The 27,246-nt window shown below is 42.8% G+C and overlaps 1 protein-coding gene and 1 long non-coding RNA gene across 47 annotated transcripts in view; one reads left to right on the top strand and one right to left on the bottom strand.

Annotated features, from left to right (window-relative positions):
- The window catches only part of NEK11 (NIMA related kinase 11), a 272,407-nt gene that overhangs the window by 60,560 nt on the left and 184,601 nt on the right, over positions 1 to 27,246 (bottom strand). For 43 of the 46 annotated variants that reach the window (XM_086345852.1, XM_086345908.1, XM_086346034.1 and 40 more), the window contains one exon: positions 8,513 to 8,573. In XM_086345852.1, the coding sequence (XP_086201978.1) occupies positions 8,513 to 8,573 (61 nt within the window). Of the gene's footprint in view, positions 1 to 7,619; positions 7,988 to 8,512; positions 8,574 to 20,893; positions 21,178 to 27,246 lie in introns of those variants that run through there. The other 3 variants (XM_086347569.1, XM_086348440.1, XM_086349460.1) reach the window with 2 other exon arrangements.
- On the top strand, positions 259 to 27,246 carry LOC147379080 (uncharacterized). Its single transcript, XR_015145295.1, has 3 exons — positions 259 to 395; positions 24,172 to 24,266; positions 27,113 to 27,246. It is a non-coding gene; the product is annotated as an uncharacterized LOC147379080 (long non-coding RNA).

Here is a 27,246-nt window from a genome sequence, read left to right as displayed (position 1 = left end):
CAGGAAGCAGGCACATGGCCAGCCTCTGAGGTGCTCCCCAGACTTACTATCAGAAGTTGCACGGAGGAGGAGTGCAGCTTGAGGAAGCCATGCAGACAGGGGTGGGGCTCCAGCCAGGGGCAGCCTGGCCCCCACGCTCCACGACCATCATTTGTAGCCTTGAGGATGCTCAAGCTGCCCTAAGGAGCCACAGGTGGAGGGGAGCTGAGGCCCCAGGCAACTTGCAGTGCAATTGAGTGAGTGAGTGAGTTGCCAAGAGGTGTCCTCCAGCTCCAGTCAAGTCTTCCCATGATCGCTGTCCTAAGGACATCTGACTACAACCTCAAGGAAGACCCTGAACCAGCACTCCACAGCCAAGCAGCCCCTGGATTCATGACTCACAGAAACCACGAGAGGTACAGAGGACTATTGCTGTTTTCTGCCAGTGTGTTTCTGAGTAGTTGTTAATGCAGCCACAGTTTAAGCATCAAGTTTTTACAGAGGGTCAGGATAAGAAACTAATATATGAAGAATGTTTATGTTTCCTGTTTGCTGTAGAAATATGTTGCTAAGTTTTTGTAAAGACCTTAATAGACATCTACATTTTGTAGATGTCCTTTGGAGATGGATAAAAAATCTTAATTTTTTTTAAATTAAAAAAGAATTGAAAAAATTCATGTGAGAAAATGCATGTCAGAGGATAGGAATATTTGAAAAAATATGAAAATTAAAAGATGAATGTCTTCTCAGACTTTAAAACATTCCATAAAGGCAGTGTAATGAGAACACTCTAGTACTGACAGAAGATTAAGAAGCTAGGTCAGTAGGCCAAAAACAGAGGCAGAAATAAATAATATCCAGGAGTTGGAATACAAAAAATACTTTAAGTGGAAAAAGTAGATTTTATTGGTGTAAAAACCTCAAGTGTGTAAAATAAGACAATAGCAATTCTAGAATGAAATTTAGGAGGCTATATAGAAAACACTCTTAAAAAACAGTGGAGGAGGAATGAATTAGGAATTTGTGATGAACGCATACACACTACTATATATAAAATAGATAACCAACAAGGACCTACTGAATAGCACAGAGAACTATACTCAATATAGCCTACAAGAAAAGAATTTGAAATCCAAATCACTGTTCTGTGCACCTGAGATTAACATAACATTGTAAATCAGCTATACTTCAGTAAAAAAAGGAGGGAGTACATAAAAATACTGAATCACTATGTTGTACACCTGAAAAACTTTTAGATTATACTTATACTGTTTTGGTCAATTGTACACCAACAATATTTGAAAAAATTAAGCTGAAAAACTTTAAAAAAAACAGAAAAGCTATTAATATATAAAAGTCAAGTAACCTTTGCCTACTTAAAAAACAAAAAATTTCCCCACCAAAAATCCAAAAGAGACAATAAACAGAATTAATAGACATAAAACAGACTAGGGAAATTTTGCTACACATATGATAGAAAAGGGGGTATTAATATTTTTATAATAATTCAGCTTAATACATTGAACACTAAGTCAAGTGCAACGGCAGTGACTATTTCCACACAAAAGAACATGGGATATTAAAGATCCTAATAAATACCTTTTACAAAGAAAAGACTTTGTTTAGGAAAAATAATAAAAAGTAGCTACCAAGACAGTTCATGCCATATTCACCAGTGTGATGATCTGAATTGCTCACCATTCTCAGTCAGCCTGTTCCTTCTGCCTGTTCCTAGATCTGTTTCTCCCTGTCCTGTCCTTTCTACCTGCAGAGCCTTCCTCTCCATCTTTTCATGGCCACATCTATCCTCACATCATGAACAGTCTCAGATGCTGCCTTCTCCTTGAAACATCCTTGGTGGCTCCATCCCCCAACTGAAAGCCATCCCCCCACTTTCTGAATCCTTATTCTCTTGTTACGTAGTTATTTAGGCCCTTGTCTTGGTTCTTCTCCGAAATCTTAAGCCTTTAATGGCAGGATCCAGGCCTACCACACCATTGCCATCTACTACATTCCTCTACAAAGTATATAAACTTTGATGAAATCCTAATGTGCAAGTAATAAAGGAATAAACGACTGCTGAGTTTCTTTCTTAGCTAGGTAAACTTGATTCCTGGAATTTTTTGTAGACAATAGGAAACTACAGAAAGTTCTTTGCTAAGAAGATGCTACTAAGAGTGATTAAAAGTACTGTTTTAGGAATGTATTTAAATTACAAAGCCTTTTTCTACCTCCTTCCCATCACCACACACCTGCCAAATGAATGTGCCTGGCATGGTAGCAGACATATAGCAGATTCTCTGTAAATCGCCACTAATTCTGAATCTATTTTAATCTTTCAAGTTTCAAAGAACTTCCAGAAACTATTAAATTTTTATCAGATATAAATCTATAAAGACAGAAGGGATAGTGGCAAGTTTTGCGCATGCACAGCAAAATGATCCAAGTGGTTTTTAATCCAAAATATCCCTCCTCTCCTCCGGATGCAGTGGTTTCAAAGTGTCAGTAACCAAAGATAAGACACTATGTTGAAATCACTCTAATTATTACATGAAATTCTTTTCTGTCAAGGTGAAAAGCACAATAGTGAAAGGTTAAATGGCTGTCAGTCATCCCTACATTTAACAGCTTAGAGTCTGAAGAGCTTAAGCAAAGGAAGTTTTGAGGGGATTCCAAAGCTCTGATGTCTTCTCTGGTCTCTATCAGTCATATTGTTTAGTGGAGATTAAACAGTAATTACCAACGTTCAATGGAAGAACTGAAGGGTAACAAATTTCAAAAAGCCAAACTGATCAGACATGTTAACACACTAAAGAAATCATAATGGACAGTGAGGTTTGGAAGCATCTCTTGGGTTCTAATGACTTCTGTGACAACATCCTGCTTGGAGGTACAAAACAAGCCTTTTTATAAATAGTTCACCCAACTTGTATCATTCTGCTGATGACTTCTCTATAGAAGTACAGCTAATTTCCCAGTCGTTAAAAGGGCTAAACTTCATTTGTTGCCTTGGTTCCTAATCTGGTTACTAAGAAACACAGAGACAGAATTTTCTTTTTAAAGGAAAACAGAGGTCATCTTTGGCCTTTACTGGCTAGTGATGGGCCTGAACAGTTACTATAGCAACACCATGTGTTGTCTGCGGAATGAGAGCCCATAATCAGTCCCCCATCTCAAGTCACTTCTTTCAAAACATCCTCCTTATTGTTTGTTAAAGCTGATTTTTTTCTGACCATGCTTAAGAACCAGTGGTACCCTAGTCCACACAATAAAGTTCAAGGTCCTTAACCCGGCACCAAGGTTCCCCGTGGGCTTGGTCCTGTGCATCCAGATTGCTGATCCCTTCCTCATACCTTACACTGAAGCAGCACCAGCCTTCTTGACAGTTCCATGGATACACCCAGTTGTTTCATATTTCTCAGCCCTCTACTGCTTGATCCTTTGTAGGGAACACTTCCTCTTTCTGACCACTTGGCTACTCTACTTACCTTTCCATTCATTCATCGAATGACTCTTGAAAATTACTGTGTGCCAGGCTATGTGCCAGACTCTGAAAACACTGGTGTGAATAAGATCTTGTCCTGGTCCTCATGGACCCAGGCAATCATAAGCTTTCGCCTCCTCTGTAGAGCTTTGCTCCAGCTGCATATCCAGAGTGGACCCCTCCTAACCACCTCCCTTGTTCCCAGTATGTGTTATCCTCCTCACAATGCCCTGTAATTACCTGCTCCCTGACTAGACTGGGAGCTCATCAAGGGAGGGACCTTGTTTTCTCCATCACTCTGTGATACCTGGCTAATCATATGTGTGTTATAAACATAATAGGGAAGAAAGGAGGGGTGGGGAGATAGGTAGCACATTTCAACCATCAAAGCTGCATGTTTTGAAGCATCTGCCTTCAGTGAAATGGCTGTTGCCTGCGTCTCTGGCTGTCCCCCAGACACCCCAGGCATTTCTGGCCTTTCCTATTCCCTTAAAAGGTGTTTTGTTCTCCTTTCCTCACCTAATTCTATCTAGGATCCCTTAGCATTCTGTTCATGACTGGCCTTGCCTTCTTGTACTCCATGGGGAACTTTGAGGGGAATTTAGGGCTTCAGAAATGGAAGTGCCTCCATTTGGGAGGGTATGTCCTCTATGCATAAAAGAAGCACCAAGGGGGTGACACGGTTACCAAGCTTTGTGCTGGTCTATCCAGGACCACACTTGGTGGCTGGGACCATGTTGCAAATAGGTTTCAACATCTGAATCTTCATACAGTGCCCCGAACCCACCTAAATGTCTGACACAGATGCTGAGGATGACGAACAAATACAATATTGGTTCCAACAAAGCTCAGTAACTCTTGTATACAGTGCCAGATAGCCCAGCGGACACTGACATAACTATAAAAAGAATAAAATTCCTAGAAGAAGCTATTTTCATTTTGGCTTATAATCAAGTTCTCTATAATTTTAAGAAATATATATATATAAAAAGAAATATATATATTTTTAGTTTTAGTAGCATTTTGTTTGAATTATAAATTAGGGTGGATGTGCAGGATAAGAATCTCAGGGCTTAAGGGCATTTAATCCATGGCTCTCAAAGTATGGTCTGGATCCAGAATATCAGCATCACCTGGGAACTTGTTAGAAACAAATTCTAAGGCACACAGTGCACCTGCATCTTCCAAGGCCTTTAAGTGATTCAGATGCTTGTTTAAGTGTGAGAACTACCGGTTTAAAGGCTGTAACCTGACCTTGATATGTTCAGGAGACTCAGATACTGAACCTGAAATTCAAAAAGCCACCTTCTAATTGGGGATCCCTTGAAGTTCCACAATGTTTTCTTATCCACCCTCTCCACTCTCCAGGGACATAGGAAGGGGAGGCATCCCTGCCCCTGTTTCACATGGAAATCAAACAGTCTGGGGTAAACAGCTGCCAGCAGCATCTTCAGGGCAACACTTACAACATACTTGGTCCAAAGAACCAGAAGGATATTTGCATCTGTTGTCCCTTCTCTCTTGTCCAGGGTTGGCAGAAGCTCTTGAAAATGTTTGTGGAAGATAATTAAGACCTGGCATGCTCAATGGGCAACTGGATATTGCCATTGCACAGGCTGATGCTGCCTGTGAGTAAAGTGTGTCGATCATCAGTTCAGTTCAGTCGCTCAGTCGTGTCCGACTTTGTGACCCCATGGACTGCAGTGCGCCAGGCCTCCCTGTCCATCACAAACTCCTGGAGCTTGCTCTAACTGATGTCCATTGAGTCAGTGATGCCATCCAACCATCTCATCCTCTGTCGTCCCCTTCTCCTCTGGCCTTCAATGTTTCCAACATCAAGGTATTTTCCAATGAGTTAGTTCTTTTCATCAGGTGGCCAAAGTATTGGAGCTTCAGCTTCAGCATCAGTCCTTCCAATGAATATTCAGGACTGATTTCCTTTAGGATTGACTGGTTTGATCTCCTTGCAGTCCAAGGGACTCTCAAGAGTCTTCTCCAACACCACAGTTCAAAAGTATCAATTCTTTAGCACTCAGCTTTCTTTATGATCCAACTCTCACGTCCATACATGACTACTGGAAAAACCATAGCTTTGACTAGATGGACCTTTGTCAGCAAAGTAATGTCTCTGCTTTTTAATGTGCTGTCTAGGTTGGTCATAATTTTTCTTCCAAGGAGCAAGTGTCTTTTAATTTCATGGCTGTAGTCACCATCTGCAGTGATTTTTGGAGTCCAAGAAAAAGTTTCTCACTGTTTCCATTGTTTTCCCAACTATTTGCAATGAAGTGATGGGACCAGATGCCATGATCTTCATTTTTTGAATGTTGAGTTTTAAGCCAGCTTTTTCACTCTTCTCTTTCACTTTAATCAAGAGGCTCTTCAGTTTCTCTTTACTTTCTGCCATAAAGGATAGTGTCATCTGCATATCTGAGGTTATTGATATTTCTCCCATAAGTCTTGATCCCAACTTATGCTTCATCCAGTCTGGCATTTCGCATGATGTACTCTGCATATAAGTTAAATAAGCAGGATGACAATATACAGCCTTGACATACTTCTTTCCCGATTTGGAACCAGTCCATTGTTTCAAGTCTGGTTCTAACTGTTGCTTACTGACCTGCATACTGATTTCTCAAGAGGCATGTCAGGTGGTCTGATATTCCCATCTCTTGAAGAATTTTCCACAGTTTGCTGTGATTCACACAAAGACTTTGGCATAGTCAACAAAGCAGAAGTAGATGTTTTCTGGAACTCTCTTGCTTTTTCTATGATCCAACGGATGTTGGCAACTTAATCTCTGGTTCCTCTGCCTTTTCTAAATCCAGCTTGAATGTCTGGAAGTTCTTAGTTGATGTACTGTTGAAGCCTGGCTTGGAGAACTTTGAGCATTACTTTGCTAGTGTGTGAGATGAGTGCACTTGTGCGGTAGTTTGAAAACTATAGAACTACCGCCCAGTTGCATTCAGTGTCAGTCATGGAGGGTTCCTGTTTAAGTGTCAGGGCTTATACTCTGACATACCGAAGCTTCTATTGCCCCTTGGATCCTGTTAACATTCAGACATATATCAAAAACCATGATGGTTAATAAGCTCTAACTGTGACTGTGGTTGACAAATCTCCCAAAGTGCAGTTAGAGCAAAGCAACTACTGCCTACCTGAGCAATCTCATGCCCAGTGAGACCACATGAGGGCATGTCTTCATGGCTCCTGTGTAATGGCAAAGAAGCTCCTGGAATCCAGAAAGCCATCATACTCTCATCTGCAATGAGCACTTCCCCAGACAGGTGTTTCTGAGGCTTGCTGCCCCTCATATCCGTGTCTGGCAGGCCATTCCTCCCTGTCCGCCTTCCTACACACACTTAGGAGTTTAGCTTTCACCTTTCCCTGTTCCTAAATCACTCACCACTCACCCATCTGCTTTCTGTCTTCTCAAAGTCACTAACAGCCCTCATCTGCTCCCACCTCTTCTCTGGTTCCCTTTGTTTCTGAAGGTTTACATCAGATTTATTCCATCGTTGTCACTTTGGTGGCACTCCTGGCAGAGATGAATGTGTATTTTTATTCCAAGTCCTAATGCTCACTTATAAAATCATACGGTCTTGAAGGAAATTTAGATATCATCTATCCAATCCAGCATTTTATTTTTTTGCAGTGGAATCTTTTTTTAAGGCACAATCTTATGTTGAAATCTAATTTATAAAACAGATAAGAGTGAAACTATTTTGGTTGAAGCTGGGAAAGGAGCAGAGTCTGCATCTAATTTCTCTTAAAATATTTAAAAATATTTGTTAAGGGCCTCTTTTGTACCAAGGTCTATGTTAGACAGGGCTTCTGTCCCTGTACTTCTCAGGGTCCCCCCTCCTTGCTAGCTTCTGCAGATCCCCAAGGAACCCAATGTGAAAATTAATGAGCTAGTCTAACTGAGGTCCACAGAGACAGACAGTGCTTCGCCAAAGGACAGCCTACCTGGTCTGCTAATTTGAAACTTGGGATAAATGCACCTCATAGTGTTACTGTTGGACAACTAAACCGGTCACAGGATGATGACCAGGAGAAAAATCCAGGGAGCTGTGTTATGAGTGAGGCTTCTCACATACAGATGTGGAAGAAGCTAGAAAAAGGCTATAAATTGTGCATACACGCCTAACAAAATATTGGTGAATGCTGGCATGCATGAAAACTTCATTTATTCCTGTGATTCCCTTTGAAGGGACTGCTTTTGGTTAAAAAATTTAAAATAAAAATTCACCATCAAATTTCAAAGAAAAAAGATCTCACCCCTTTTCACCCAGGACCTATAAAAATTATCCCTTGGCATCCCTGAGGAACTGAGCCCTCGTGAATACCAAAACCTGGGGCCCCTCAAGCCCCTGCACACAAAGGCTGGTACGGTGAATACAGGCGGCCCTCAGGGCTGAAGGTGCTTCCATCCAGGGCAGGTTCCATCTGGGGAAGCGAAACCTGCAGATGACAGACTGTATCCTCTGATATTCTATTTCTGTCAGGTGACAATTATCATCAGTGCTGGAAGTGATCCCAGTTGGGTTTGTTGGGTTAAAAAAGGAAGAAAATAAGAAATAGGGTTTTATCTTTGAAGCACAGCAATCCCATTCATCAAGACCAACAATGCTAAAGAAATTTTAGCTCTGTTTTTCAGACCAAATCTCTTCCAGTAACTGGCTGATCTTCAGAATGATGATATTTTCAGCTTGAATGAATGTAGTGTTTCTACAGGACCAGTGAGGTAGAAAGATTCCTCTCCCAGAAAACCTGTAAAACCTATTATTGCATCCTCCTAGACCACCACTGAATCACAGCGGACCACTGAATTTAACGATTTCATCCTTGGACACCCAGGGTCACTGAACAAGGATAAACAATTCTTCTTTGCATTTCCTGGCCCGTGGGTCAGACATTCAACCTCTGTTGGCCTGTCTCATCTGTCAAATGAGGAGGTTAGACTAAAATATCTAAGCTTTCTACTTGTTGGGTATTCCAGTAGATTCAGTAGGTATGAGTATATTTTGGAATCTGAAGAGGCTTACTCACCTAGAGTGGTGCAGCCCAGCACGTGCTCCAAACACCTGGCCAGAGCTTCAGTATCACTGTCCTGCCAAAACAAGAGAGATTTATTTCTCTGAGTGGTAAATGTGGAAAAGTGTTCTCACTACATGTAGCAAGAGAAAACACATGAAAATCTAGTTGGAAACTTATTGTATGATTACATTTTTTGAAAAGAAAACTCTATATGTGTACTCACATCTTCTCCCTCATGGCAATCTATATAATGGTGTCTATTGTCTATCTCTCTGATAGGAAGAACATACACTAAAAACGTTAACAGCAGTGTGACTGTAAGGTGCGGTTAAGGGGATATATTTATTTTCTCCTTTGGGTGCTTCTGTCTTTTGTAAATTTTTATAATAAATATTATTTATTTAAACTATAAAAATGGTAAATACTTTAGAATGAAGAGAAAAAGGTTTCATTCATCTATACTAAATACCACAGGAATCAGGTGAACATTGTTTTCTAGACAGCATCTCTACCATTCTTCTTTGGAAATCCGTGGTCTTCAAGGAGCCATAAGTCTAAGAATTGTACTTCTTATTTAACTCTCAATAAGAGTCAAGCACCCCCATGAGGATTTTGAGGGGGAGAATCCCAGAGCTGCACTTGATAACAAATACCATCTTTAATGCAAAATAAACATTTAAGGCTGGAAATATCCAAAGCAGCATCATAATGATCAGGGGAATGTAAGATCTTAATTATTTTCAGGTTTGTTATATTGAGAGAAATTAATAATTTCTGGCTCACCTACTCTATTTCAAAACAAGCTACACATTTCATACTGTAGTAATTGTGGATTTTAGAAAAATGCACTGTAGTATAATTTTCCAAGCAAGAGTACGGAAATGGGTAGCCATTTCCTTCTCCAGGGGATCTTTCCAACCCTGGGATCAAACCCAGGTCTCCTGCATTGCGGGCAGACGCTTTACCATCTAGGCCACCAGGGAAGCCCTGTAGTATAATAGATTACCCTAAAACATTATGTAAATATTGGTTTTCATTTTATAACATGTGGTGGGGTTGGGCAGCCACTTTTTATGCATGTGGTAAAACCCTGCATTGCTTCATTTTCCCAAATGAAAGAAGAGTGATGAAGAAGCTATCCGTGGTGAGTGTTGGTCAGCAAGGCCAAACACCCCAGTGTGCAGCCCAGGAACAGGGAGGCAGGTATCAGGCACAGAAACAGAAGTAAGAAAAACAGGTCCCTCCCTTCTTCTATACTCTTGCGGTCTCCAAACTTAACAGGGGCAGTCTTGAGACAGGAACTTGGCAGAGACATCCTCTGCAGGAAGCAAAGCAAAGCACACATCTGCATATGCAAGTAATGATGCCAACCAGATGAGCTGGATCCAGCCTGGCTGCTCCACTGACCATGCTGGTCGAGGCCAAGTAGCTTGACTTCCCAGGTTGTAGTTCCTGCATCTGTGATTATAGTTGTTTTTTAGGTGCTAAGTTGTGTCTGAGTCTTTGTGACCCCACTGACTGCAGTATGCCAAGCTTCCATCTCCTTCACCATCTCACGGAATTTGCTCCAACTCATGTCTATTGAGTCGGTGATATTATCTAACCATCATCCTCTGCCTCTCCTTTCTCCTTTTGCCCTCAAACTTTCCCAGCACGAGGGTCTTTTCTAATGAGTCAGCTCTTTGCATCAGGTGGCCAAAAGTATTGGAGCTTCAGCTTCAGCACCAGTCCTTCCAATGAATATTCAGGGTTGATTTCTTTTAGGATTGACTAGTTTGATCTCCTTGCTGTCCCAGGGATTCTCAAGAGTCTTCTCAAACACCACAGTTCAAAAGCATCAATTCTTCAGCACTCAGCCTTCTTTATGATTCAACTCTCACTGGAAAAACTACAGCTTTGACTCTACAGATCTTTGTTGGCAAAGTGATGTCTCTGCTTTTTAATATGCTGTCTACATTTGTCATAGCTTTCCTTCCAAGAAGCAAGCATCTTTGAATTTCATGGTTGCAGTCAACATCCACAGTGATTTGGGGGCCCAAGAAAATAAAATCTGCCATTGTTTCCACTTTTCCGCCATCCATTTGCCATGAAGTGATGGGACTGGATGCCGTGATCTTAGTTTTTTGGATGTTGAGTTTTAAGCCAGGCTTTTCACTCTCCTCTCTCGCCCTCATCAAGAAGCTTTTTAGTTCCTCTTCACTTTCTGCCATTAGAGTGGCATGTATGAGGGTACTGATATTTCTCTGGGCAATCTTGCAGCTTGTGCTATTAGAGGCTAAATCAGATGATGGTTAAGCAGCCTTCCAGCTCTTAAACCCTATTTTCCTGTGCGTCTGAGCCATATGCACAGAAAAGCATGGTAGATTGCTTTCAAAGTGGCTGAAACCACCCTCCCATCCCCGTGCTTCTATGCCAGTCCTCACATCAAGAGGGGGCGATCTTCTGTCACCCCTGCGGCTGGGCCTGTAGCTTGCTTTTGGGCCACAGAAAGATGCAGAAGTAATGCTATGACTTCTACAACGAGGCTTCATGAGGCATGTAGCTTCGGTTTTGTACTCTTGGCGGCCACCAATCACATAAAGAAGTCCAGGTTGTTTTCCTGGAAAGATCCCCTGGTGAGAGCCCTTGGAACATGAAAAGCCACAGGAGGAAATCAGAGACCCCCTCAGCCAACAGCCAGCACCACCATTGGCTGTGGGAGTGAGGCCACTGTGGACCCCCCAAGACAAGTTCTCAGCTATGTGCAGCCTCAGGAGGGACTCAGCATCACGTGGAGCAGAAGAGCTGTCACATGCAGCCCTGGAAACACAGAGTCATTAGAAAGAAGAAATCATATTTTAAGCCACTAAGTTTCAGGGCATTTTGTTGTACAGTGAAAGATAAGTGAAGTAGGACTTTGAGGTCACTGACCAAACACTGTATTTTCTACATTTATATCCCAGCACCAGCACAGACCCTGGCATATGACAAACACTAAGTCTCATCTGTTTGGGTCACCTCAACTTCTGTGATTTGCAAGGAAGGAAAATAGAAGAATGGCCTGAACTCTGGGTTCTCCCCTACTCAAAGTATTTCATTCCTGGGGACATGGAGGAATGGAGGTTTTTCAAAAGCATGCTGCGTCTTAATCCAGTGGCCTGGTCAAGTTAACCCCTCCAAGCCTCAGTTTCCTTAATTAAAGTGATGAGAATTACAGTTTCCATCTCAGGGCTCTTATAAGACACATGAAGTAACACAAAGCCTTTACTATAGTATATGGCTCACTGAAAATACACAGTCAAAAAGAGAGTTCAGTAGAAGAGGACAGGATGGACACAGGACAGAGACACTCACTGTGGTGGCCACACAGCATGAAAAGTCTTAGGAAGCACCTGAGTTGAACCAATGCAACAGAAACAGCAAGAACCAGAGACAGGACAGGAAGCACCCAAATGACTGGACACATCAATCTCATCTTCCCAACACAGTAGTTAGAAGCACTGCTCATGGGGGTGGGGAGGGCAGAAAGAAATAACTCTAAAACTATAGATGGATGAACAAATACTAACTTTAATTAAGGTATTAATATCTGCCATTGTTGTACCAGCTTAATTAAACTCTAATTAAATTAATTAATTTAAACTCTACCAGGTTTTCTATTTTTCTCCCCATTTAACAGTTGAGAAAATTGAGGCACAAACCTGGTTCCATAATAGCACCAAGTTCCTGCAACTCGTTAGACATGCAACAGGCAGTATTTCCAGGGCCTGACCTCCTAGCCACTCCATTACACGTGCACAGAGTAGAAACTGGAGTTCTTAACCCAGAGCAGCTCATGATGTTGTTGGAGAAACTAGGGTATTGACTCAAGAGAAGACCTAAGAACAATTCCTGGGGATATATACACATATATACATACACACACATATACGGAGAAGGCAATGGCACCCCACTCCAGTACTCTTGCCTGGAAAATCCCATGGATGGAGGAGCCTTGTGGGCTGCAGTCCATGGGGTCGCTAGGAGTCGGACACGACTGAGTGACTTCACTTTCACTTTTCACTTTCATGCATTGGAGAAGGAAATGGCAACCCACTCCAGTGTTCCTGCCTGGAGAATCCCAGGGATGGGGGAGCCTGGTGGGCTGCTGTCTCTGGGGTTGCACAGAGTTGGACACGACTGAAGCGACTTAGCAGCAGCAGCATACACATATATAAATAAAATAGGGTGTAGCCTGGAAATGAGATGCAGCTAAAGAGGGGGAGGTGGGAGGGGTGGGCTCTTCATTAGCAGCCTCTGACTCCAGATGGAAAGAGCAGTTTAAGCAGAACAACAATGCTCATCTAAATATGGCCTCAACCCGAGGGGCGTGCTATCTCATAGTGGAGTAAGCAAATCCAGCCATGATCCCTGTGGGCACTTGGGACTTTGGCTGACTTCCCTTCCTGCCTTTGGAGACTGCAACACCAGAGGTCATGGGCAATGACCAAGCTGAACCTTCATTCTCAACAAGGGACGCATCATTTTCTATCTCTAGGCTGCAGAACAGGGTATTACAGTTTAAGGTGACAATTACCTATTGAAAACTTTGTAAAATTTTGAAATATTTTCAGACTTACAGAAAACTTGCAAAAACAGTGTGAAAACTCCCACTTACCTTTTTCCCTGATGTCACTGCTATACTAAATTTATGTTATCATTCCATCTATCCACATACATCAAAGTTTCTCAACCAGGCACTACTCATATTTGAGCTGGACAATTCTGGCTAGTGCACTGAGAGATGTTTAGTTTTAGCAACATCCCTCCCCTTGAGCACCAGATGCCAGTAAGACACTCCCATCAGCCCTTCCTTTGATTCTGAAATTGGAAAACCAAAAATGTCCCTGGACACTGCCAAATGCCTAAAGGGGCAAATCTCCCCTGGTTGAGACAAACCAACCTATGTCCATCTCTATCTCCACATACATATTTTCTCTACTGGTCAAATCTGGAAAAGGCTAAGGATCAACATAAACAATACTAATGGTTATAAATGGCTTCCCTGGTGGCTCATATGGTAAAGAATCTGCCTGCAATGCAGGAGACCTGGGTTCAATTCCTGGGTCAGAAAGAGCCTCTGGTGAAAGGAATGGCAACCCACTCCAGTACTCTTGCCTGGAGAATCCCATGGACAGAGAAGCCTGGCAGGCTACAGTCCATGGCATTGCAAAGAGTTGGACACGACTGAGCAACTAACACTTACACCTTTTAACATTTGAATGAAATTTTGTCTATTTTGACAAAGAGACAATTTATAACAAAGATCAGGTTATACATTTTTCATATAGTAGTTTAGGAAAGGCGTTAAAGAGCTTGTTTTACTGTGGTATGATTTAATGTGGCAATCAGCTCGTTCCTAGTGTTCTGGAAATTATCATTTAATGAACACAAATGATTTCAATAGAAATACACTCACCCCATGAGAAAAAGGGGGAAATGGAAATGAACTCCATGTTTCTTGGGTCTGTACCGTGTTTGTGCTCAGCAAGAATTGCAGTCATGAAAAAGACCTTTTGGGAATATATCATGGCTGGTGCAATGCAGGAATTATGCTGCTGATTGGAACTTCTGCATCTTCTCCTTGCTTCACAGTTTAAATTGATCCCTGCCTGAGCTCAGTGGCCTGTGGAGCACTCATGTCTCCCTAGGAGCCACATCATGGTGTCACCAGCCAAGTGCTAGGAATCTCATTTTCAAATGCTGTTGAAAAAACCTAATTGCTCCTTGCGGATGAACGGGTCCTTAGATATTTTTCAAGTCTCCTTCCCTCCTAACCATCAACCTCTCTAATGAGATCATGCCTTAGAGGCTTGAGGAACATCTTTTAAGATTCAGCTCTGAAAAACTGTCCCACTGCCGGGGTCCAGCCCCGGTGGATCCAGGGAATTCGAAGCGGGGACGGCGTTGGCGAAGATCAGGAAACAACTGCTTAATTAAACGTTTATTAAGGATACAAAGAGTGGTGAAATAAGGATAGCTCAGTAGGAAAATTCAGTGAAGAAAAGAGGCTGAATAAAGTTCCAAAGCAGAGAATTTACATCACCTACAAAGGCCGCAAGGCGTCCTCCCATTCTCCCGAAGGAGAGGAGACACTAAGGCCTCCCCGGTCAGATTTTAGAAGCCCAGGCAAAATTAGTAGGCTTGACGAGCTTCCCCGCCTCAGAGGAAAAGTTCAGCCAGAAGGTGAAAGAAAGAACGACATGGGGAGACCAAATTTCGGTGAACAAAAGGGCGTACTTTATTTTCCAAAGTAGTTTTATATCTTAAGTTGTGCATAGAGGATAATGGGGGAAGCGGTAGAGTCATGCAAGGACAGCAGTTCCTGGTCCTAATCGAAGCCAGGCTTTCAAACTTATCATATGCAAAAGTTCAGGTGATTTACATCATCTTCTGGCCAGGAGGCCTGTTAACATTTTAAGAAACTTATTTTTCTCTAAAGGTGATTATTCTAAAGTCAGGCACCAGCCTCCAAAAAGCATTGGATAAAGTTGCATTCCTATAGGGCAAAGGTGAGGTGGGCTCAATCAAGAAAAGAATTAACTCAAGGGTCAAGGTTACAAACGTTGAGGCTACTACTTACATTTCTATACACCCATTATATCAATCAATTCACTGCCAAGGACACAGTAGGTAAGGAGTATGGAGACTTAGCAGCAAACATTGGCCCAACAAGTGAAAAACCCTTCACCAATACAATTTCTTTTTTTTTTTTTTTATTTTATTTTTAAACTTTACAAATTGTATTAGTTTTGCCAAATATCAAAATGAATCCACCACAGGTATACATGTGTTCCCCATCCCGAACCCTCCTCCCTCCTCCCTCCCCATACCATCCCTCTGGGATGCGCTAGCCCCAGTGCACTAGCCCCAGGCATCCAGTATCGTGCATCGAACCTGGACTGGCAACTCGTTTCATACATGATATTATACATGTTTCAATGCCATTCTCCCAAATCTTCCCACCCTCTCCTTCTGCAACAGAGTCCATAAGACTGTTCTATACATCAGTGTCTCTTTTGCTGTCTCGTACACAGGGTTATTGTTAGCATCTTTCTAAATTCCATATATTTCTAATCAATCTTTTAACAACTCAAAGGAATCTGTGTTTAGACAGTTTAGAACATCTCCTGCCTCTCACAGTTGGGAGGCTCTGAACAATCACATGTGGCCGGAAAAACCTATTCAGGCAGGCTAGAGGACTTCCAAAGGAGTTTGAAGGTTGAAACACTGTCACACCCAGGAATTATTAACTGGAGCTGTAAGCTAACTCTTTTTTTAGAGAGAGGTAGTAGGGGACAGCCCCCCATAAAGTCAGAGGTGTAGGTGAGAGCACAAAGCAGAAAGTAGGCAGACTCTGGTTTTGGGGGTAGATGCTCGAGAATTTCCAGGGAGACTCCAGAGGCTTGATCCCGCCTTTGCGTATGCCAAGCCCCCTTCCTCATGACCTTTGCCAGGGGCGGAGCTCACTCCCTGCATCCCACAGATTCAAGTTCAGTCAAACACCCAGATTTGTTTCAGAAACAGTAATTTGGTTAATAAATTAGAAATTTCTTCTAAGCAGATAAATTTATTAAAAAAAAAAAAAGAAGTAAAAGTGTGTTAGTCATGTCCAACTCTTGTGACCCCATGGACTCTAGCCCACCAGGCTTCTCTGTCCATGGAATTCTCCAGACAAGAATACTGGAGTGGGTAGCCATTCCCTTCTCCAGGGGATCTTCCCAACCAAAGGATCAAACCCAGGTCTCCTGCATTGCAGGCAGATTTTTTACCAGCTGAGCCTCTAGGGAGATACCCTCTAAGTGGAAAGGGTAGTTATAATATATTCTCTAATAATCCATATTTATTTTTAATCTGGAAAAATAGAAAATTATTAAAAGAAAATAAACACCCCAAATTCCATAATGTAAACATACACATCCACAAAAATATATGCACGGTCTTTTCCAGGTAGATTTATTAGCTGTTTGAGATCATACTACTTATGTATGGTATCCATAGAATACACAGACACACATACACCTTTGTTTGGATTTTCATCCTATGTTATTAAAAATTCTTCAGAAACATAATTTTAATAGCTCCACACTCCTGCTCTAAAGCCACATGAATTTATTTCTCTGTGCCCTGTTATTGTAATCTAGGTTGCTTTCATTTTTTTCATAAATAATATTGCAATGTCTATCTTGGCCCCATGTTTGCTGTTATTGCTTTAGGTTACTGTTCAGAAATGAAATTACCCAGTCAAAGAGTGTGAACGTTAGGAAACCCCCTCTTTCTCTGCTCTGGCCCTTTTCTTCACATTCCAGCCATTCCAAGCAGTTTATTTTCTCCACAATCAGTTTTAATGTCTTCATACTTTTTTCAACTTCCTTCCTATTAAAATGTCCTTTCCTTCAAGAAAAGATATGATAGATTCATTAATACAAAGATGATTGATAAGGTCTATAAATTATCTCAAGATACTTGAGATAAATAAATTATCTTGAGATAATTTATAGGCCTTATCAATCATCTTTGTATTGAATTCAGCAGAGGAATTCATTTCTAATAGCAGGCATACCAGAGGAGGAAATCAGGTGATATTGTCACAGAGCTGGAAAAATCACAGTTTCCCATTTAATTATCAGCCAGTTCTGTCTGACTAAATAATCCAGAGTATCTCCTCACTTTAGAGCTTTCACTTGAGTTGTGGTAATTTAGTTCACACACACGTGAACGTATATACTCACACAAAGCCATTTCATTATTCAGCTTTGTTCAATTCAGGTGATGTGTATTAAATGCCAATTATGTTCTGATGTGTACAAAGTTGAGGGAGACAGATATGGCCTCAACCCACCATTTCAGACAGGTAATCCATTCCACACCCCAGGGGTATTCCTGCCAGTACCCTGGTGACTCACTGCTCTTTCAGCAGTACATTCCCCCATCAAATCCTTTGATCAGTGTTCTCCATGCTGGTTGGATTACACAAGCCAAGTTGAGAAACACATTAAAATCAAACAAATAAAAATCCAACAACTACCAGAGCTCAAGACCCCGCATGGCCTCCTTACTTTTCTCTCTGCCTCCTCTGTGGTGTTGCTTTAGTCCATTTCCTTCACAATAGCCATGACTTTGTCACTATGTACAGAATAAAATCCCATCACAGCTGGCCACACCCTGTTTAACTCAGCTCTTGCTCATTTCTCCAATATCATCTCTTTCCACTTCTCTGACTAACAGTGTTCCAGCCATGTAAGGTCTTTCCCACTTTGAGGCCTTCTCATTGGCTGACAGTGCTCTTGTCTCACATATGACATGACTGTCCTTCTCATCCCTCAGATCTCAACTGTAGGTCACCTGCTCAGAGATCCCCCTATTTGAATTGAGTTTGTTTCTGCCACCACTTCAGTTGACATATCACAGTGCCTGTTTCAATTAAAGCTTTGTTTGTTAGTATTTGCTCCATGAGGGCAGGGACCATGCCTGTTGAGTCATTATTAGCTCAAGGCTGGCAACCAATAAACCCTTTGTGAATATGCTGATGAAAGAAAAGCAAATGTCAAGGCAACGTAGTCAAATAAAATATTCCTCTGTTTCTACCTCACCAGCAGATTTTACCTAAATTCATAGCTTCTCAACCCTGTCAAAACTCTGGACACATTTCTCCCACTGAATTCTTTCAGAGGTGTTTATTTGCAAAGCTTCATTCCAGGCCAGCGGACTGCGTATCTTCTGCTTCCATCTGCCTTTTCTTCTTGGCTCCCAGCTGTTCTATGATAAGGCTATTTTCTGTCTGCCTCTGAGGTAACCCCAGAGACAGACATGACTTCACAGGCTCCCCACAAACTAGAACTTCCTTTGGTGAAATCCCTGTCATGAGCCTTTTGGGAAAATTTCTGTTGCAGCCTCCCAAATGACCCCAGATGAAGAACATCACCTTTCAGATGATGGCCCCTCTGTAGGTTGAAGCCATTGCTACAAGCTTTTGCCCCCTATGGCCACCATGGGGTGTACACCCTCAGGCACTGGGGGGACACACAGCTTTCAAGAGGCGAAAGCCACATGTGGGATACATGAACAGCAGGCTGCTTTCTCAGCACAATTCAGGCTTGTGCTCGCTGGTCTCCCAGGCTTTCCTGGCTTCGTGGCTTGTCCTCTCTGAAGCAGGTTCACTAATCCTCCCAGTTTCACATTCTAGCAGAATGTTATTTTTTTCTACATATTCTGTGATCCTATAGATTCCTATAGACCCAGGAACTTGACCCCTTATTATCTGAATCACAGATTTATGCACCTTGCCACAACTATATATGTATGTAAACTATATAAACATATATAGTTTACATATATAGTTTCTAGGATTCTGCTTCCTAGAAAACATAAAAATCTCGTAAAGCAATCCAGGAAGGTTTCCTCTGAGCAATATTTTTTTGGAATCTGATACCTGGACAGGCAAAATAGACCAAATTCTTAAAAATATTCTCATCTGGATGATCTTAACAGATCAGATCAGATCAGTCGCTCTGTCGTGTCCGACTCTTTGCAACCCCATGAATCGCAGCACTCCAGGCCTCCCTGTCCATCACCAACTCCAGGAGTTCACCCAGACTCACGTCCATCGAACCAGTGATGCCATCCAGCCATCTCATCCTCTGTCGTCCCCTTCTCCTCCTGCCCCCAATACCTCCCAGCATCAGAGTCTTTTCCAATGAGTCAACTCTTTGCATGAGGTGGCCAAAGTACTGGAGTTTCAGCTTTAGCATCATTCCTTCCAAAGAAATCCCAGGGCTGATCTCCTTCAAAATGGACTGGTTGGATCTCTTTGCAGTCCAAGGGACTCTCAAGAGTCTTCTCCAACACCACAGTTCAAAAGCATCAATTCTATGGCGCTCAGCCTTCTTCACAGTCTAACTCTCATATCCATACATGACCACCGGGAAAACCATAGCCTTGACTAGACGAACCTTTGTTGGCAAAGTAATGTCTCTGCTTTTCAATATGCTGTCTAGCTTGGTCATAACTTTCCTTCCAAGGAGTAAGCGTCTTTTAATTTCATGGCTGCAGTCACCATCTGCAGTGATTTTGGAGCCCAGAAAAATAAAGTCTGACACTGTTTCCACTGTTTCCCCATCTATTTTCCATGAAGTGATGGGACCGGATGCCATGATCTTCGTTTTCTGAATGTTGAGCTTTAAGCCAACTTTCTCACTCTCCACTTTCACTTTCATCAAGAGGCTTTTGAGTTCCTCTTCACTTTCTGCCATAAGGGTGGTGTCATCTGCATATCTGAGGTTATTGATATTTCTCCCGGCAATCTGGATTCCAGCTTGTGTTTCTTCCAGTTCAGCGTTTCTCATGATGTACTCTGCATATAAGTTAAATAAACAGGGTGACAATATACAGCCTTGACGTACTCCTTTCCCTATTTGGAACCAGTCTGTTGGTCCATGTCCAGTTCTAACTGTTGCTTCCTGACCTGCATACAAATTTCTCAAGAGGCAGATCAGGTGGTCTTGTATTCCCATCTCTTTCAGAATTTTCCACAGTTCATTGTGATCCACATAGCCAAAGGCTTTGGCATAGTCAATAAATCAGAAACAGATGTTTTTCTGGAACTCTCTTGCTTTTTCCATGATCCAGCAGATGTTGGCAATTTGATCTCTGGTTCCTCTGCCTTTTCTAAAACCAGCTTGAACATCAGGAAGTTCACGGTTCACATATTGCTGAAGCCTGACTTGGAGAATTTTGAGCATTACTTTACTAGCATGTGAGATGAGTGCAATTGTACGGTAGTTTGAGCATTGTTTGGCATTGCCTTTCTTTGGGATTGGAATGAAAACTGACCTTTTCCAGTTCTGTGGCCACTGCTGAGTTTTCCAAATTGGCTGGCATATTGAGTGCAGCACTTTCACAGCATCATCTTTCAGAATAGTAAAAATATAGTTACAAGGTTTATACTAAACTAGAGCTTCTGCTGCTGGTGCTGCAAAGTCGCTTCAGTCGTGTCTGACTCTGTGCGACCCCATAGACGGCAGCCCACGAGGCTCCCCCATCCCTGGGATTCTCCAGGCAAGAATAGTGGAGCTACAGAGCACCTTACATTTTTATCTTTAGTTCTTAGAGGCAACCCCAAATACTGAAGTTTGTATAGAGCCACATCTGCAAAGCTCAAACTGTAAACAAGGCCCCTCCCAGCTCCTGAAACACGGGATGCCTCTGTCGCTGCTCTGGGGACAGCTGGACATGACCGTCAGGGTGTCCACATTCCACGTGCTCCCTCCACATCATCAAGGCCTCCTAACTGCACTGCGGCTTGTCAGTGTCAGGTTTGTGGCAAGCCAGCATCCGCGGTTGCTTTAGGGTTTCACAGACACGCATGGGAATTCATTACAGAACTGCTCTTCAGATATTCTGGGTTACAGATGGAAATGCAAAGAGTGGAGAGAAGAAAACAGGACTGACAGAGTGGTGCCACGAAGCCCATGGGGACCATGCGCAGCGGGGTTTAAGGAGCTGGTTAGGAGGGCGCTCCCATACCGCCTTGTTCCCAGTTCCAGCAGCCGGGCTGCCCCCGCCACTCCCCTCCCTCCCAACAGCTCACAAGCTTTGTCTCTTCACACGTCACAGCCCAAGAGTCCATGGGAAAAAGTCCTGTCATTGGAAGAGGTTTCCTGGAGCAGAAAGAGAAAGAATGTTCGTGTTCCAAAAGGGCCTCGAGGCACACACTCCCTCATTGCAGCTTCCTGTTTCTGACTCCAGTTCTAGCTCTCTTCCTATATAAACCCCACAGAGGAAGTGGGAACTTGGCCCTGTGTTTTGAACATAATTTTAAATCATCAGATGCTCCATTTTCACACATCCAAAGCTGGATCCCCAGCATTTCCTCATCGTCTCCTTTGCCAGCTTCTCCAGTAAGTGCTGTCCTCACCCAGAATGTCTAGTGGATACAGGGTGCTTGCTGGTTTGAATTCCAGCTCTCCAATACACTGAGTGACCTGGGAAATTGGTTATTCTTTCTACTTGAAGTTTCCTCATTTGGCAGATGGGATGAAAGATGTTACTCCTAGAAAGTGCTGGTGAGCACAACATGGGACAAAGCACAGAAAAGACTTAGCGTGGGGCCAGGTGAGCTGAGGTGGCTGTTTATTCTTCACTAAGACTTGTCGCTTTCTCTGGTATGACGCGGACCCATGAGCTCCCAGATCAGCAGGTTAATGGAAGGACAGCACCTCCAATAACGTCCCAGATGTGCCACACCCATTTCCTCTCAGACTGAACACACAGATTCTTTCCAGATGTAAAAACTTATTGAGAAAATAAAATCACATTTCTCTGTGTAATCCAGTCACAAAATAGTGGGATGGACCTTTTGTTTGCAAGGGCTGTTTAGGAGGACTTTCATATTCTTTGCAGATTCTCTTATGGTCAGGGCCCCCCAGCTCTGACGGCAGAGAGGGACAGGAACTGGTGTGTATGCAGCGGTGCGGGGAGAGGGTGGAGAGAAAAGCCCTGAAGGTGCCACTTCAGCTCTGCAAACCAGCACACACCTCTATACCACTCTCACCCTGGCCTCAGGAACATGCAGCAGCCAAGCACCATGCAGGCCACTGTGCCCGCACCCCCCACACACCTGTGCACCTCGGTGACCATCAACAAGGACGTGGCAGAGGCTGCCAGCACCCTAGAAGGACCACACAGATCTGCCCTTCTGCCTGTGTGCTCCGTCGTTATCCACCTATCACCCCCCTTTGCCCTCTGTGCTTTGGTGTCAGGGCTAGAGGGGTAGGCATGACTTTGAACACAAGAGTGGATCTAATTAAAAAGATGGAGGGACTACAGCCTTCTGCAAAGCCTGCTGTGCTGTGTCCCGACAAGAGCAAGGTTTTGCTGGCCCCCATCTGACCAGCAATGTGCTGTGCTTTATCCTGGACCAGAAATGGCAGAAAGGGAAGGTGGAATGACTATGCCGATGAGGGCTGGAATGGGGTTGGGGTGGAAACTGTAACATCAAAGTCACTCCTTTCAGCAACATGAGCTGGGTCTACAGAGGCCTGTTACCTGGAAGGAATGACACCTAAACTGTGATTTCTCTAGCCTTCAGCAGGGCCGGCTGCTATACCACCTGGGCCACAGGCCAGGGGATATTGATGGAGAGATGACTCAGCAGCAGTGCTGGCTGCTTCTCAGAACTGACTCCAACTGACGCAATTCAAGACAAAAAGTGACTGCTCCCATGCAAACAGCTCGATTAAGGAGCTCTGACTATGCAAAACAGGAGGCAAATCAGTCTTACCATTTGGACTCAAGAGTTCTGGCACCTTCTATAAAAAATTAAAAAAGAGTAGGAGGAGAGAAATCTGTATCCTACAACAGATGTGGGAAGCAGGTTCATTTTAGGTTTAATTTTCATAACTCAGCACTTTTCCTGAAACTGGGACAAACTTTGCCTTGTACACAGACCAGTAATTGTCTTCAGTAAAGCAGCTCTCTGCCGAGGACCCTCTGCAGCAGCCCCTCGGCTATCCTCTCCTCATGGTGGAGGAGCAGTAACCGCCAAGCAGGAGACCGTCTAAGGAAGGGCTACAGACAGGGGCAGAGAGTCTGCCTCTGCTACTTAACTAGCTGTGTGGCCCTGGAGAAGTTCCTTCACCTCATCAGGCCTCAGTTTCCTCTTATGCAAAGTGAGGAGAGCCCAACAGTCTCATCTTCCAAGGGACCTGAGTTTTAAAGTCAGTGCTTCATATAATAATCAATTATAGACAAAATGCTTCCCAAAGGACCTAAACAGACGCAGCACATCTCAAGTACTAGACACAGAGTAAAGGTTCTGGGAACATTAGCTCTTATTATTATAATAATTATGCCTTGATTAAACAAATGACTCCACTAGCAGAAGACACTCTTTGAGGAACACTCAGGTGTTCCTCCTTGGGTTTATCCCATAACAATCTGCTCCAGAAGTCCTCAGTGGACCATTCCAAGGTCATTCTTGATTTTCCTAATGTTTCACTGTGCAGAGCATTTCAAAATCAGTGGAGGATTTGGTGAAAAACTGGGAAATGGGCCTCTACAGCTTTCCATCTTAGCAAGAACAAACATCATGGTCCCAAGAGCTTTCCTTAAACAAGTGTCAATGAAAGCCAGCCACTAAACAGCAGGGTCTTTCCTGAGGGAGCTCTGTGTCACGTCATCATGGTCCACCTCGTGTCTGCATTACAGGGGGATTCAGGATACTGATTAGTGGTGGAGAGGGAAGCACTGGTCATGGCAATAAGGGGAAGACAAGAGTCTACAGAAACACCATCAGTCCGCTGCCCTAAAACATGTCCATCAGGGCACATGAAACACTTTTCAGTGACAGGTCCCACAAATACTGTTGAGAACCTTGTTATGATGACAGCTATAAACTCCATTCTCTTGAGATCTGAGAGGCTGGTTCCAATTCAGTAACCACAGACTTCACAGAGGAGCCATCAACAGCATGATAAGGGCTTGTGATTAAGGGGTTACTGATGCTCTGCTTATTGATGCGGAGAAACAACTGACAAATAGGTGCTTCACAAAATTGCTCTGGAGAAACTGCTGCTGAAAAGATTGTCATGGGTGGCACAAGGGACCCTGCAATCAATCCCAGTGAAGCCTATGGCTGTCTTTCTTTTTTAAAGCACTTCTTCCATCAAAATAGAAACCATGGGACTTCTGTTCCATCTGAAGGAAGACAATATCAACTCGGACCTGATGACTCAAGTAAAAGACACAGGTAAGATGATCACCTAAGCAGACCCTGGGTGCTCAGGCCAATGGCAAGACTAGGGAGCAGGGGAAGAGGTGGCTGGAGGCATTATCCAGTTCACAAAGCCAACAGTGACTGGGTCTCAGCCCAGGGTTCTAAAACTTCAAGTTGTATCCTGCTAATAAAATAACCTAAAACGAGAAGGGTAAGTAGTCACCACAACCCCACGCTCACAACCTTTGGGGAAGGGGAAACTATATTGAAGAACAAATGGGGCTGTAATTACCTGTCTCTAATACAAACTACTCAGTTAACATGTCTCCTCCTGTTAACAAGTCCATTCTATTCTATTATTTCAAGTCCATTCTAGGATGGTATACTTTTAATATTTTATCTCTGTCTTTTTGTCAGTTTTATTACTATGTCTTGGTGTGTTCCTCCTTGGGTTTATCCTGCCTGAGATTCTTTGAGCTTCCTGGACTTGGTTGACTATTTCCTTTCCCATATTCAGGAATGTTTCAGCTATTATCTCTCCAAATATTTTCTCAGGTCCTTGCTCTCTTCCTTCCCCTTCTGGGACCCCTATAATGCGAATGTTGGTGTGTTTAATGTTGTCCCAGATGTCTCTTAGGCTGTCTTCATTTTTTTTTTCATTCTTTTTTCTACACTCTGTTCTGTGGCAATGATTTCCATCATTCTGTTCTCCAGGTCATTTATCCTTTCTTCTGCCTCAGTTACTCTGCTATGGATTCCTTCTAGTGTATTATTCATCTCTGGTTGTTCTTTAGTTCTTCTAGGTCTTTGGTAAACATTTCTTGCATATTCTCAATCTTTGCTTCCATTCTTTTCCTGAGGTCCTGGATCATCTTCACTATCATTATCTGAATTCTTTTTCTGAAAAGTTGCCTATCTCCACTTCATTTAGTTGTTTTTCTGGGGTTTTATCTTGTTCCTTCATCTGGGACATAACTTTCTGCTTTTTCATCATGATTAACTTTCTGTGATATGGTTTTTGTTTTAACCACTGTGAGACTGTGCTTCTTCTTGCTTCTTCTACCTGCCCTCTGATGTATGAGGCTAAGAGGCTTGTGTATTTTTCTTGATGGGAGGGACTGGTGATGGGAAAACTGGGTCTTGCTCTGGGGTGCAGGGCTTTGCTGAGTTAAGTTTTAATCCAATTATCTGCTGATGGGTGGGGTTGTACTCCTTCCTTAGTAGTTGTTTGGCCTGAGGTGACCCAGCCCTGGGGTCTACAGGCTGTATGACAGGATTAATGGTGAATTCCAAGAGGGTTTATGCCAAAGGGGACCTCCTAGTGCCTCCACCCCTGTGGTGAGCCCATACCAACTTGTGTCTCCACAGGAAGCCTGCCAACACTAGCAGGTAGTTTTGGCTCAGTCCCCTGTGGGGTCACTGCTCCTCTCCTCTGGGAAGACTGGAGTCTCTGTTTCCCTCAGTCCTCTGGAAGGCCTATAATCAAATCCCACTGGCCCTCAAGGCCAGAGTCCCTAGGGATTCCCAGTCCCTTTGTATTATCCCCAGGCTGGGAAGCCTGACGTGGGATTCAGAACTTTCACAATAGTGGGAAAACTTCTTTGGTATTATTGTTCTCCAGTTTGTGGGTCACCCAACAAATGCATATGGGATTTGATTTTATTGTGATAGAGCCCTTCCTGTCTTGCTCTCTCGCTGCAGCTTCTTCTTTGTCTTTGGACATGGGTATCTTTTTTTGTTGGATTCCAGTGTCTTCCTGTTGATGGTTGTTCAAAAACTAGTTGCAGTCTTGATGCTCTCTCAGGAGGAGATGAACACATGTCCTTCTACTCCACCATCTTTAACCAGACTCTGGAAGGCAGATTCTTAACCACTGGACCATGAGGGAAGTACCATAAACTCTCACTTTGGAATTAAGGAGTTTTGGAAGTACCATAAAAAAGCCACAAAATGGCTATATAGCTTTATCTTAATAACAGCTAATATCTCATTATTAAGTACTTCATTAGATTGGGAAACCAAGGCACAGTGGGGTTTAGTGACTCACACGAGGTCACATGATCTGCAAGTGATCCCTCTGGTTTTCTGAAGTTGGTTTTATTTAATTGAAAATATTTTAAGGTAATAATGTTAGTAGCTAAAATTTTACCACTTGATGCTTTGGACAGAAACAGATGTGTTTTGCATATTATGTGCTTTGCAACCACAGTCACAGAATAAAGTTTCTGTGATAATGTAACAATATTAGTCTCTGCTGTTTAGGACAGAAGTACAAGTAGAGATTATATTGTCAATTTGTGGTAGGAGGTGCTTCTGTTTACAAGTCCACTGGAGAAAATAGGGAAACAGTGTAAGGGAAGTATTTTTATTTTGGTATGCTGAATCCTCACTGTACTCTGTTTTTTCTCAATATTTATTTGTTTCTCTCTTCATGTATTTATCTCTCAATTTCTCTCTCTCATCCTTTCTCTCTTTCTCGTCCCTTTCTCTGCTCAGCTCTATATCACTCCCTCTATCCCCTTCTCCCTGCCTCTTTCTTTTTCTGATGGAGAACTTGAGAACATTTCTTACTGGATTTATTCATTGAGTATTATGATGAATTGCCTAGTCTTCATTAAAAAGGATTGAATGGATTGTGGACAACCTTCAGTAAATCCTCCTAAATTAAGTCTCCATTAACACAGATGCCCTTTGATTGACTGTTATCTTACTAGCTTAATGTTTCCAGTTAGTAAAAAGCTTCTGTACCTTATGAAAGCTTAGGACTAGGAAGATTATCAGATTATGGCCTAAGAAGTAAATCAAGTATAAACTGAATAAATTGACCAGAGTTATCTGCTTTTTCTTCACACAACTCTTGCTTTTCCTCTCTCTTGCAGACAACCAACAGTGAAATCACATGCATGGCTGTTTCTTGGTGTATGACCCAGATGAAGCTATTATTGTTATTGTTACGGAATCTATGGCAAGGTCGTGAACTCAGAGATTCCATTACTGTATGTAAGGGGGGAAC

Source organism: Bos grunniens, chromosome 1 (assembly GCF_055505025.1).
Source record: "Bos grunniens cultivar Pamir isolate PY7600 chromosome 1, Bosgru_T2T1.0, whole genome shotgun sequence".
Lineage (NCBI taxonomy): Eukaryota > Metazoa > Chordata > Mammalia > Artiodactyla > Bovidae > Bos > Bos grunniens.
Note: the sequence above shows the minus strand (reverse complement) of the source record. Positions and strands in the feature narration are given on the sequence as shown.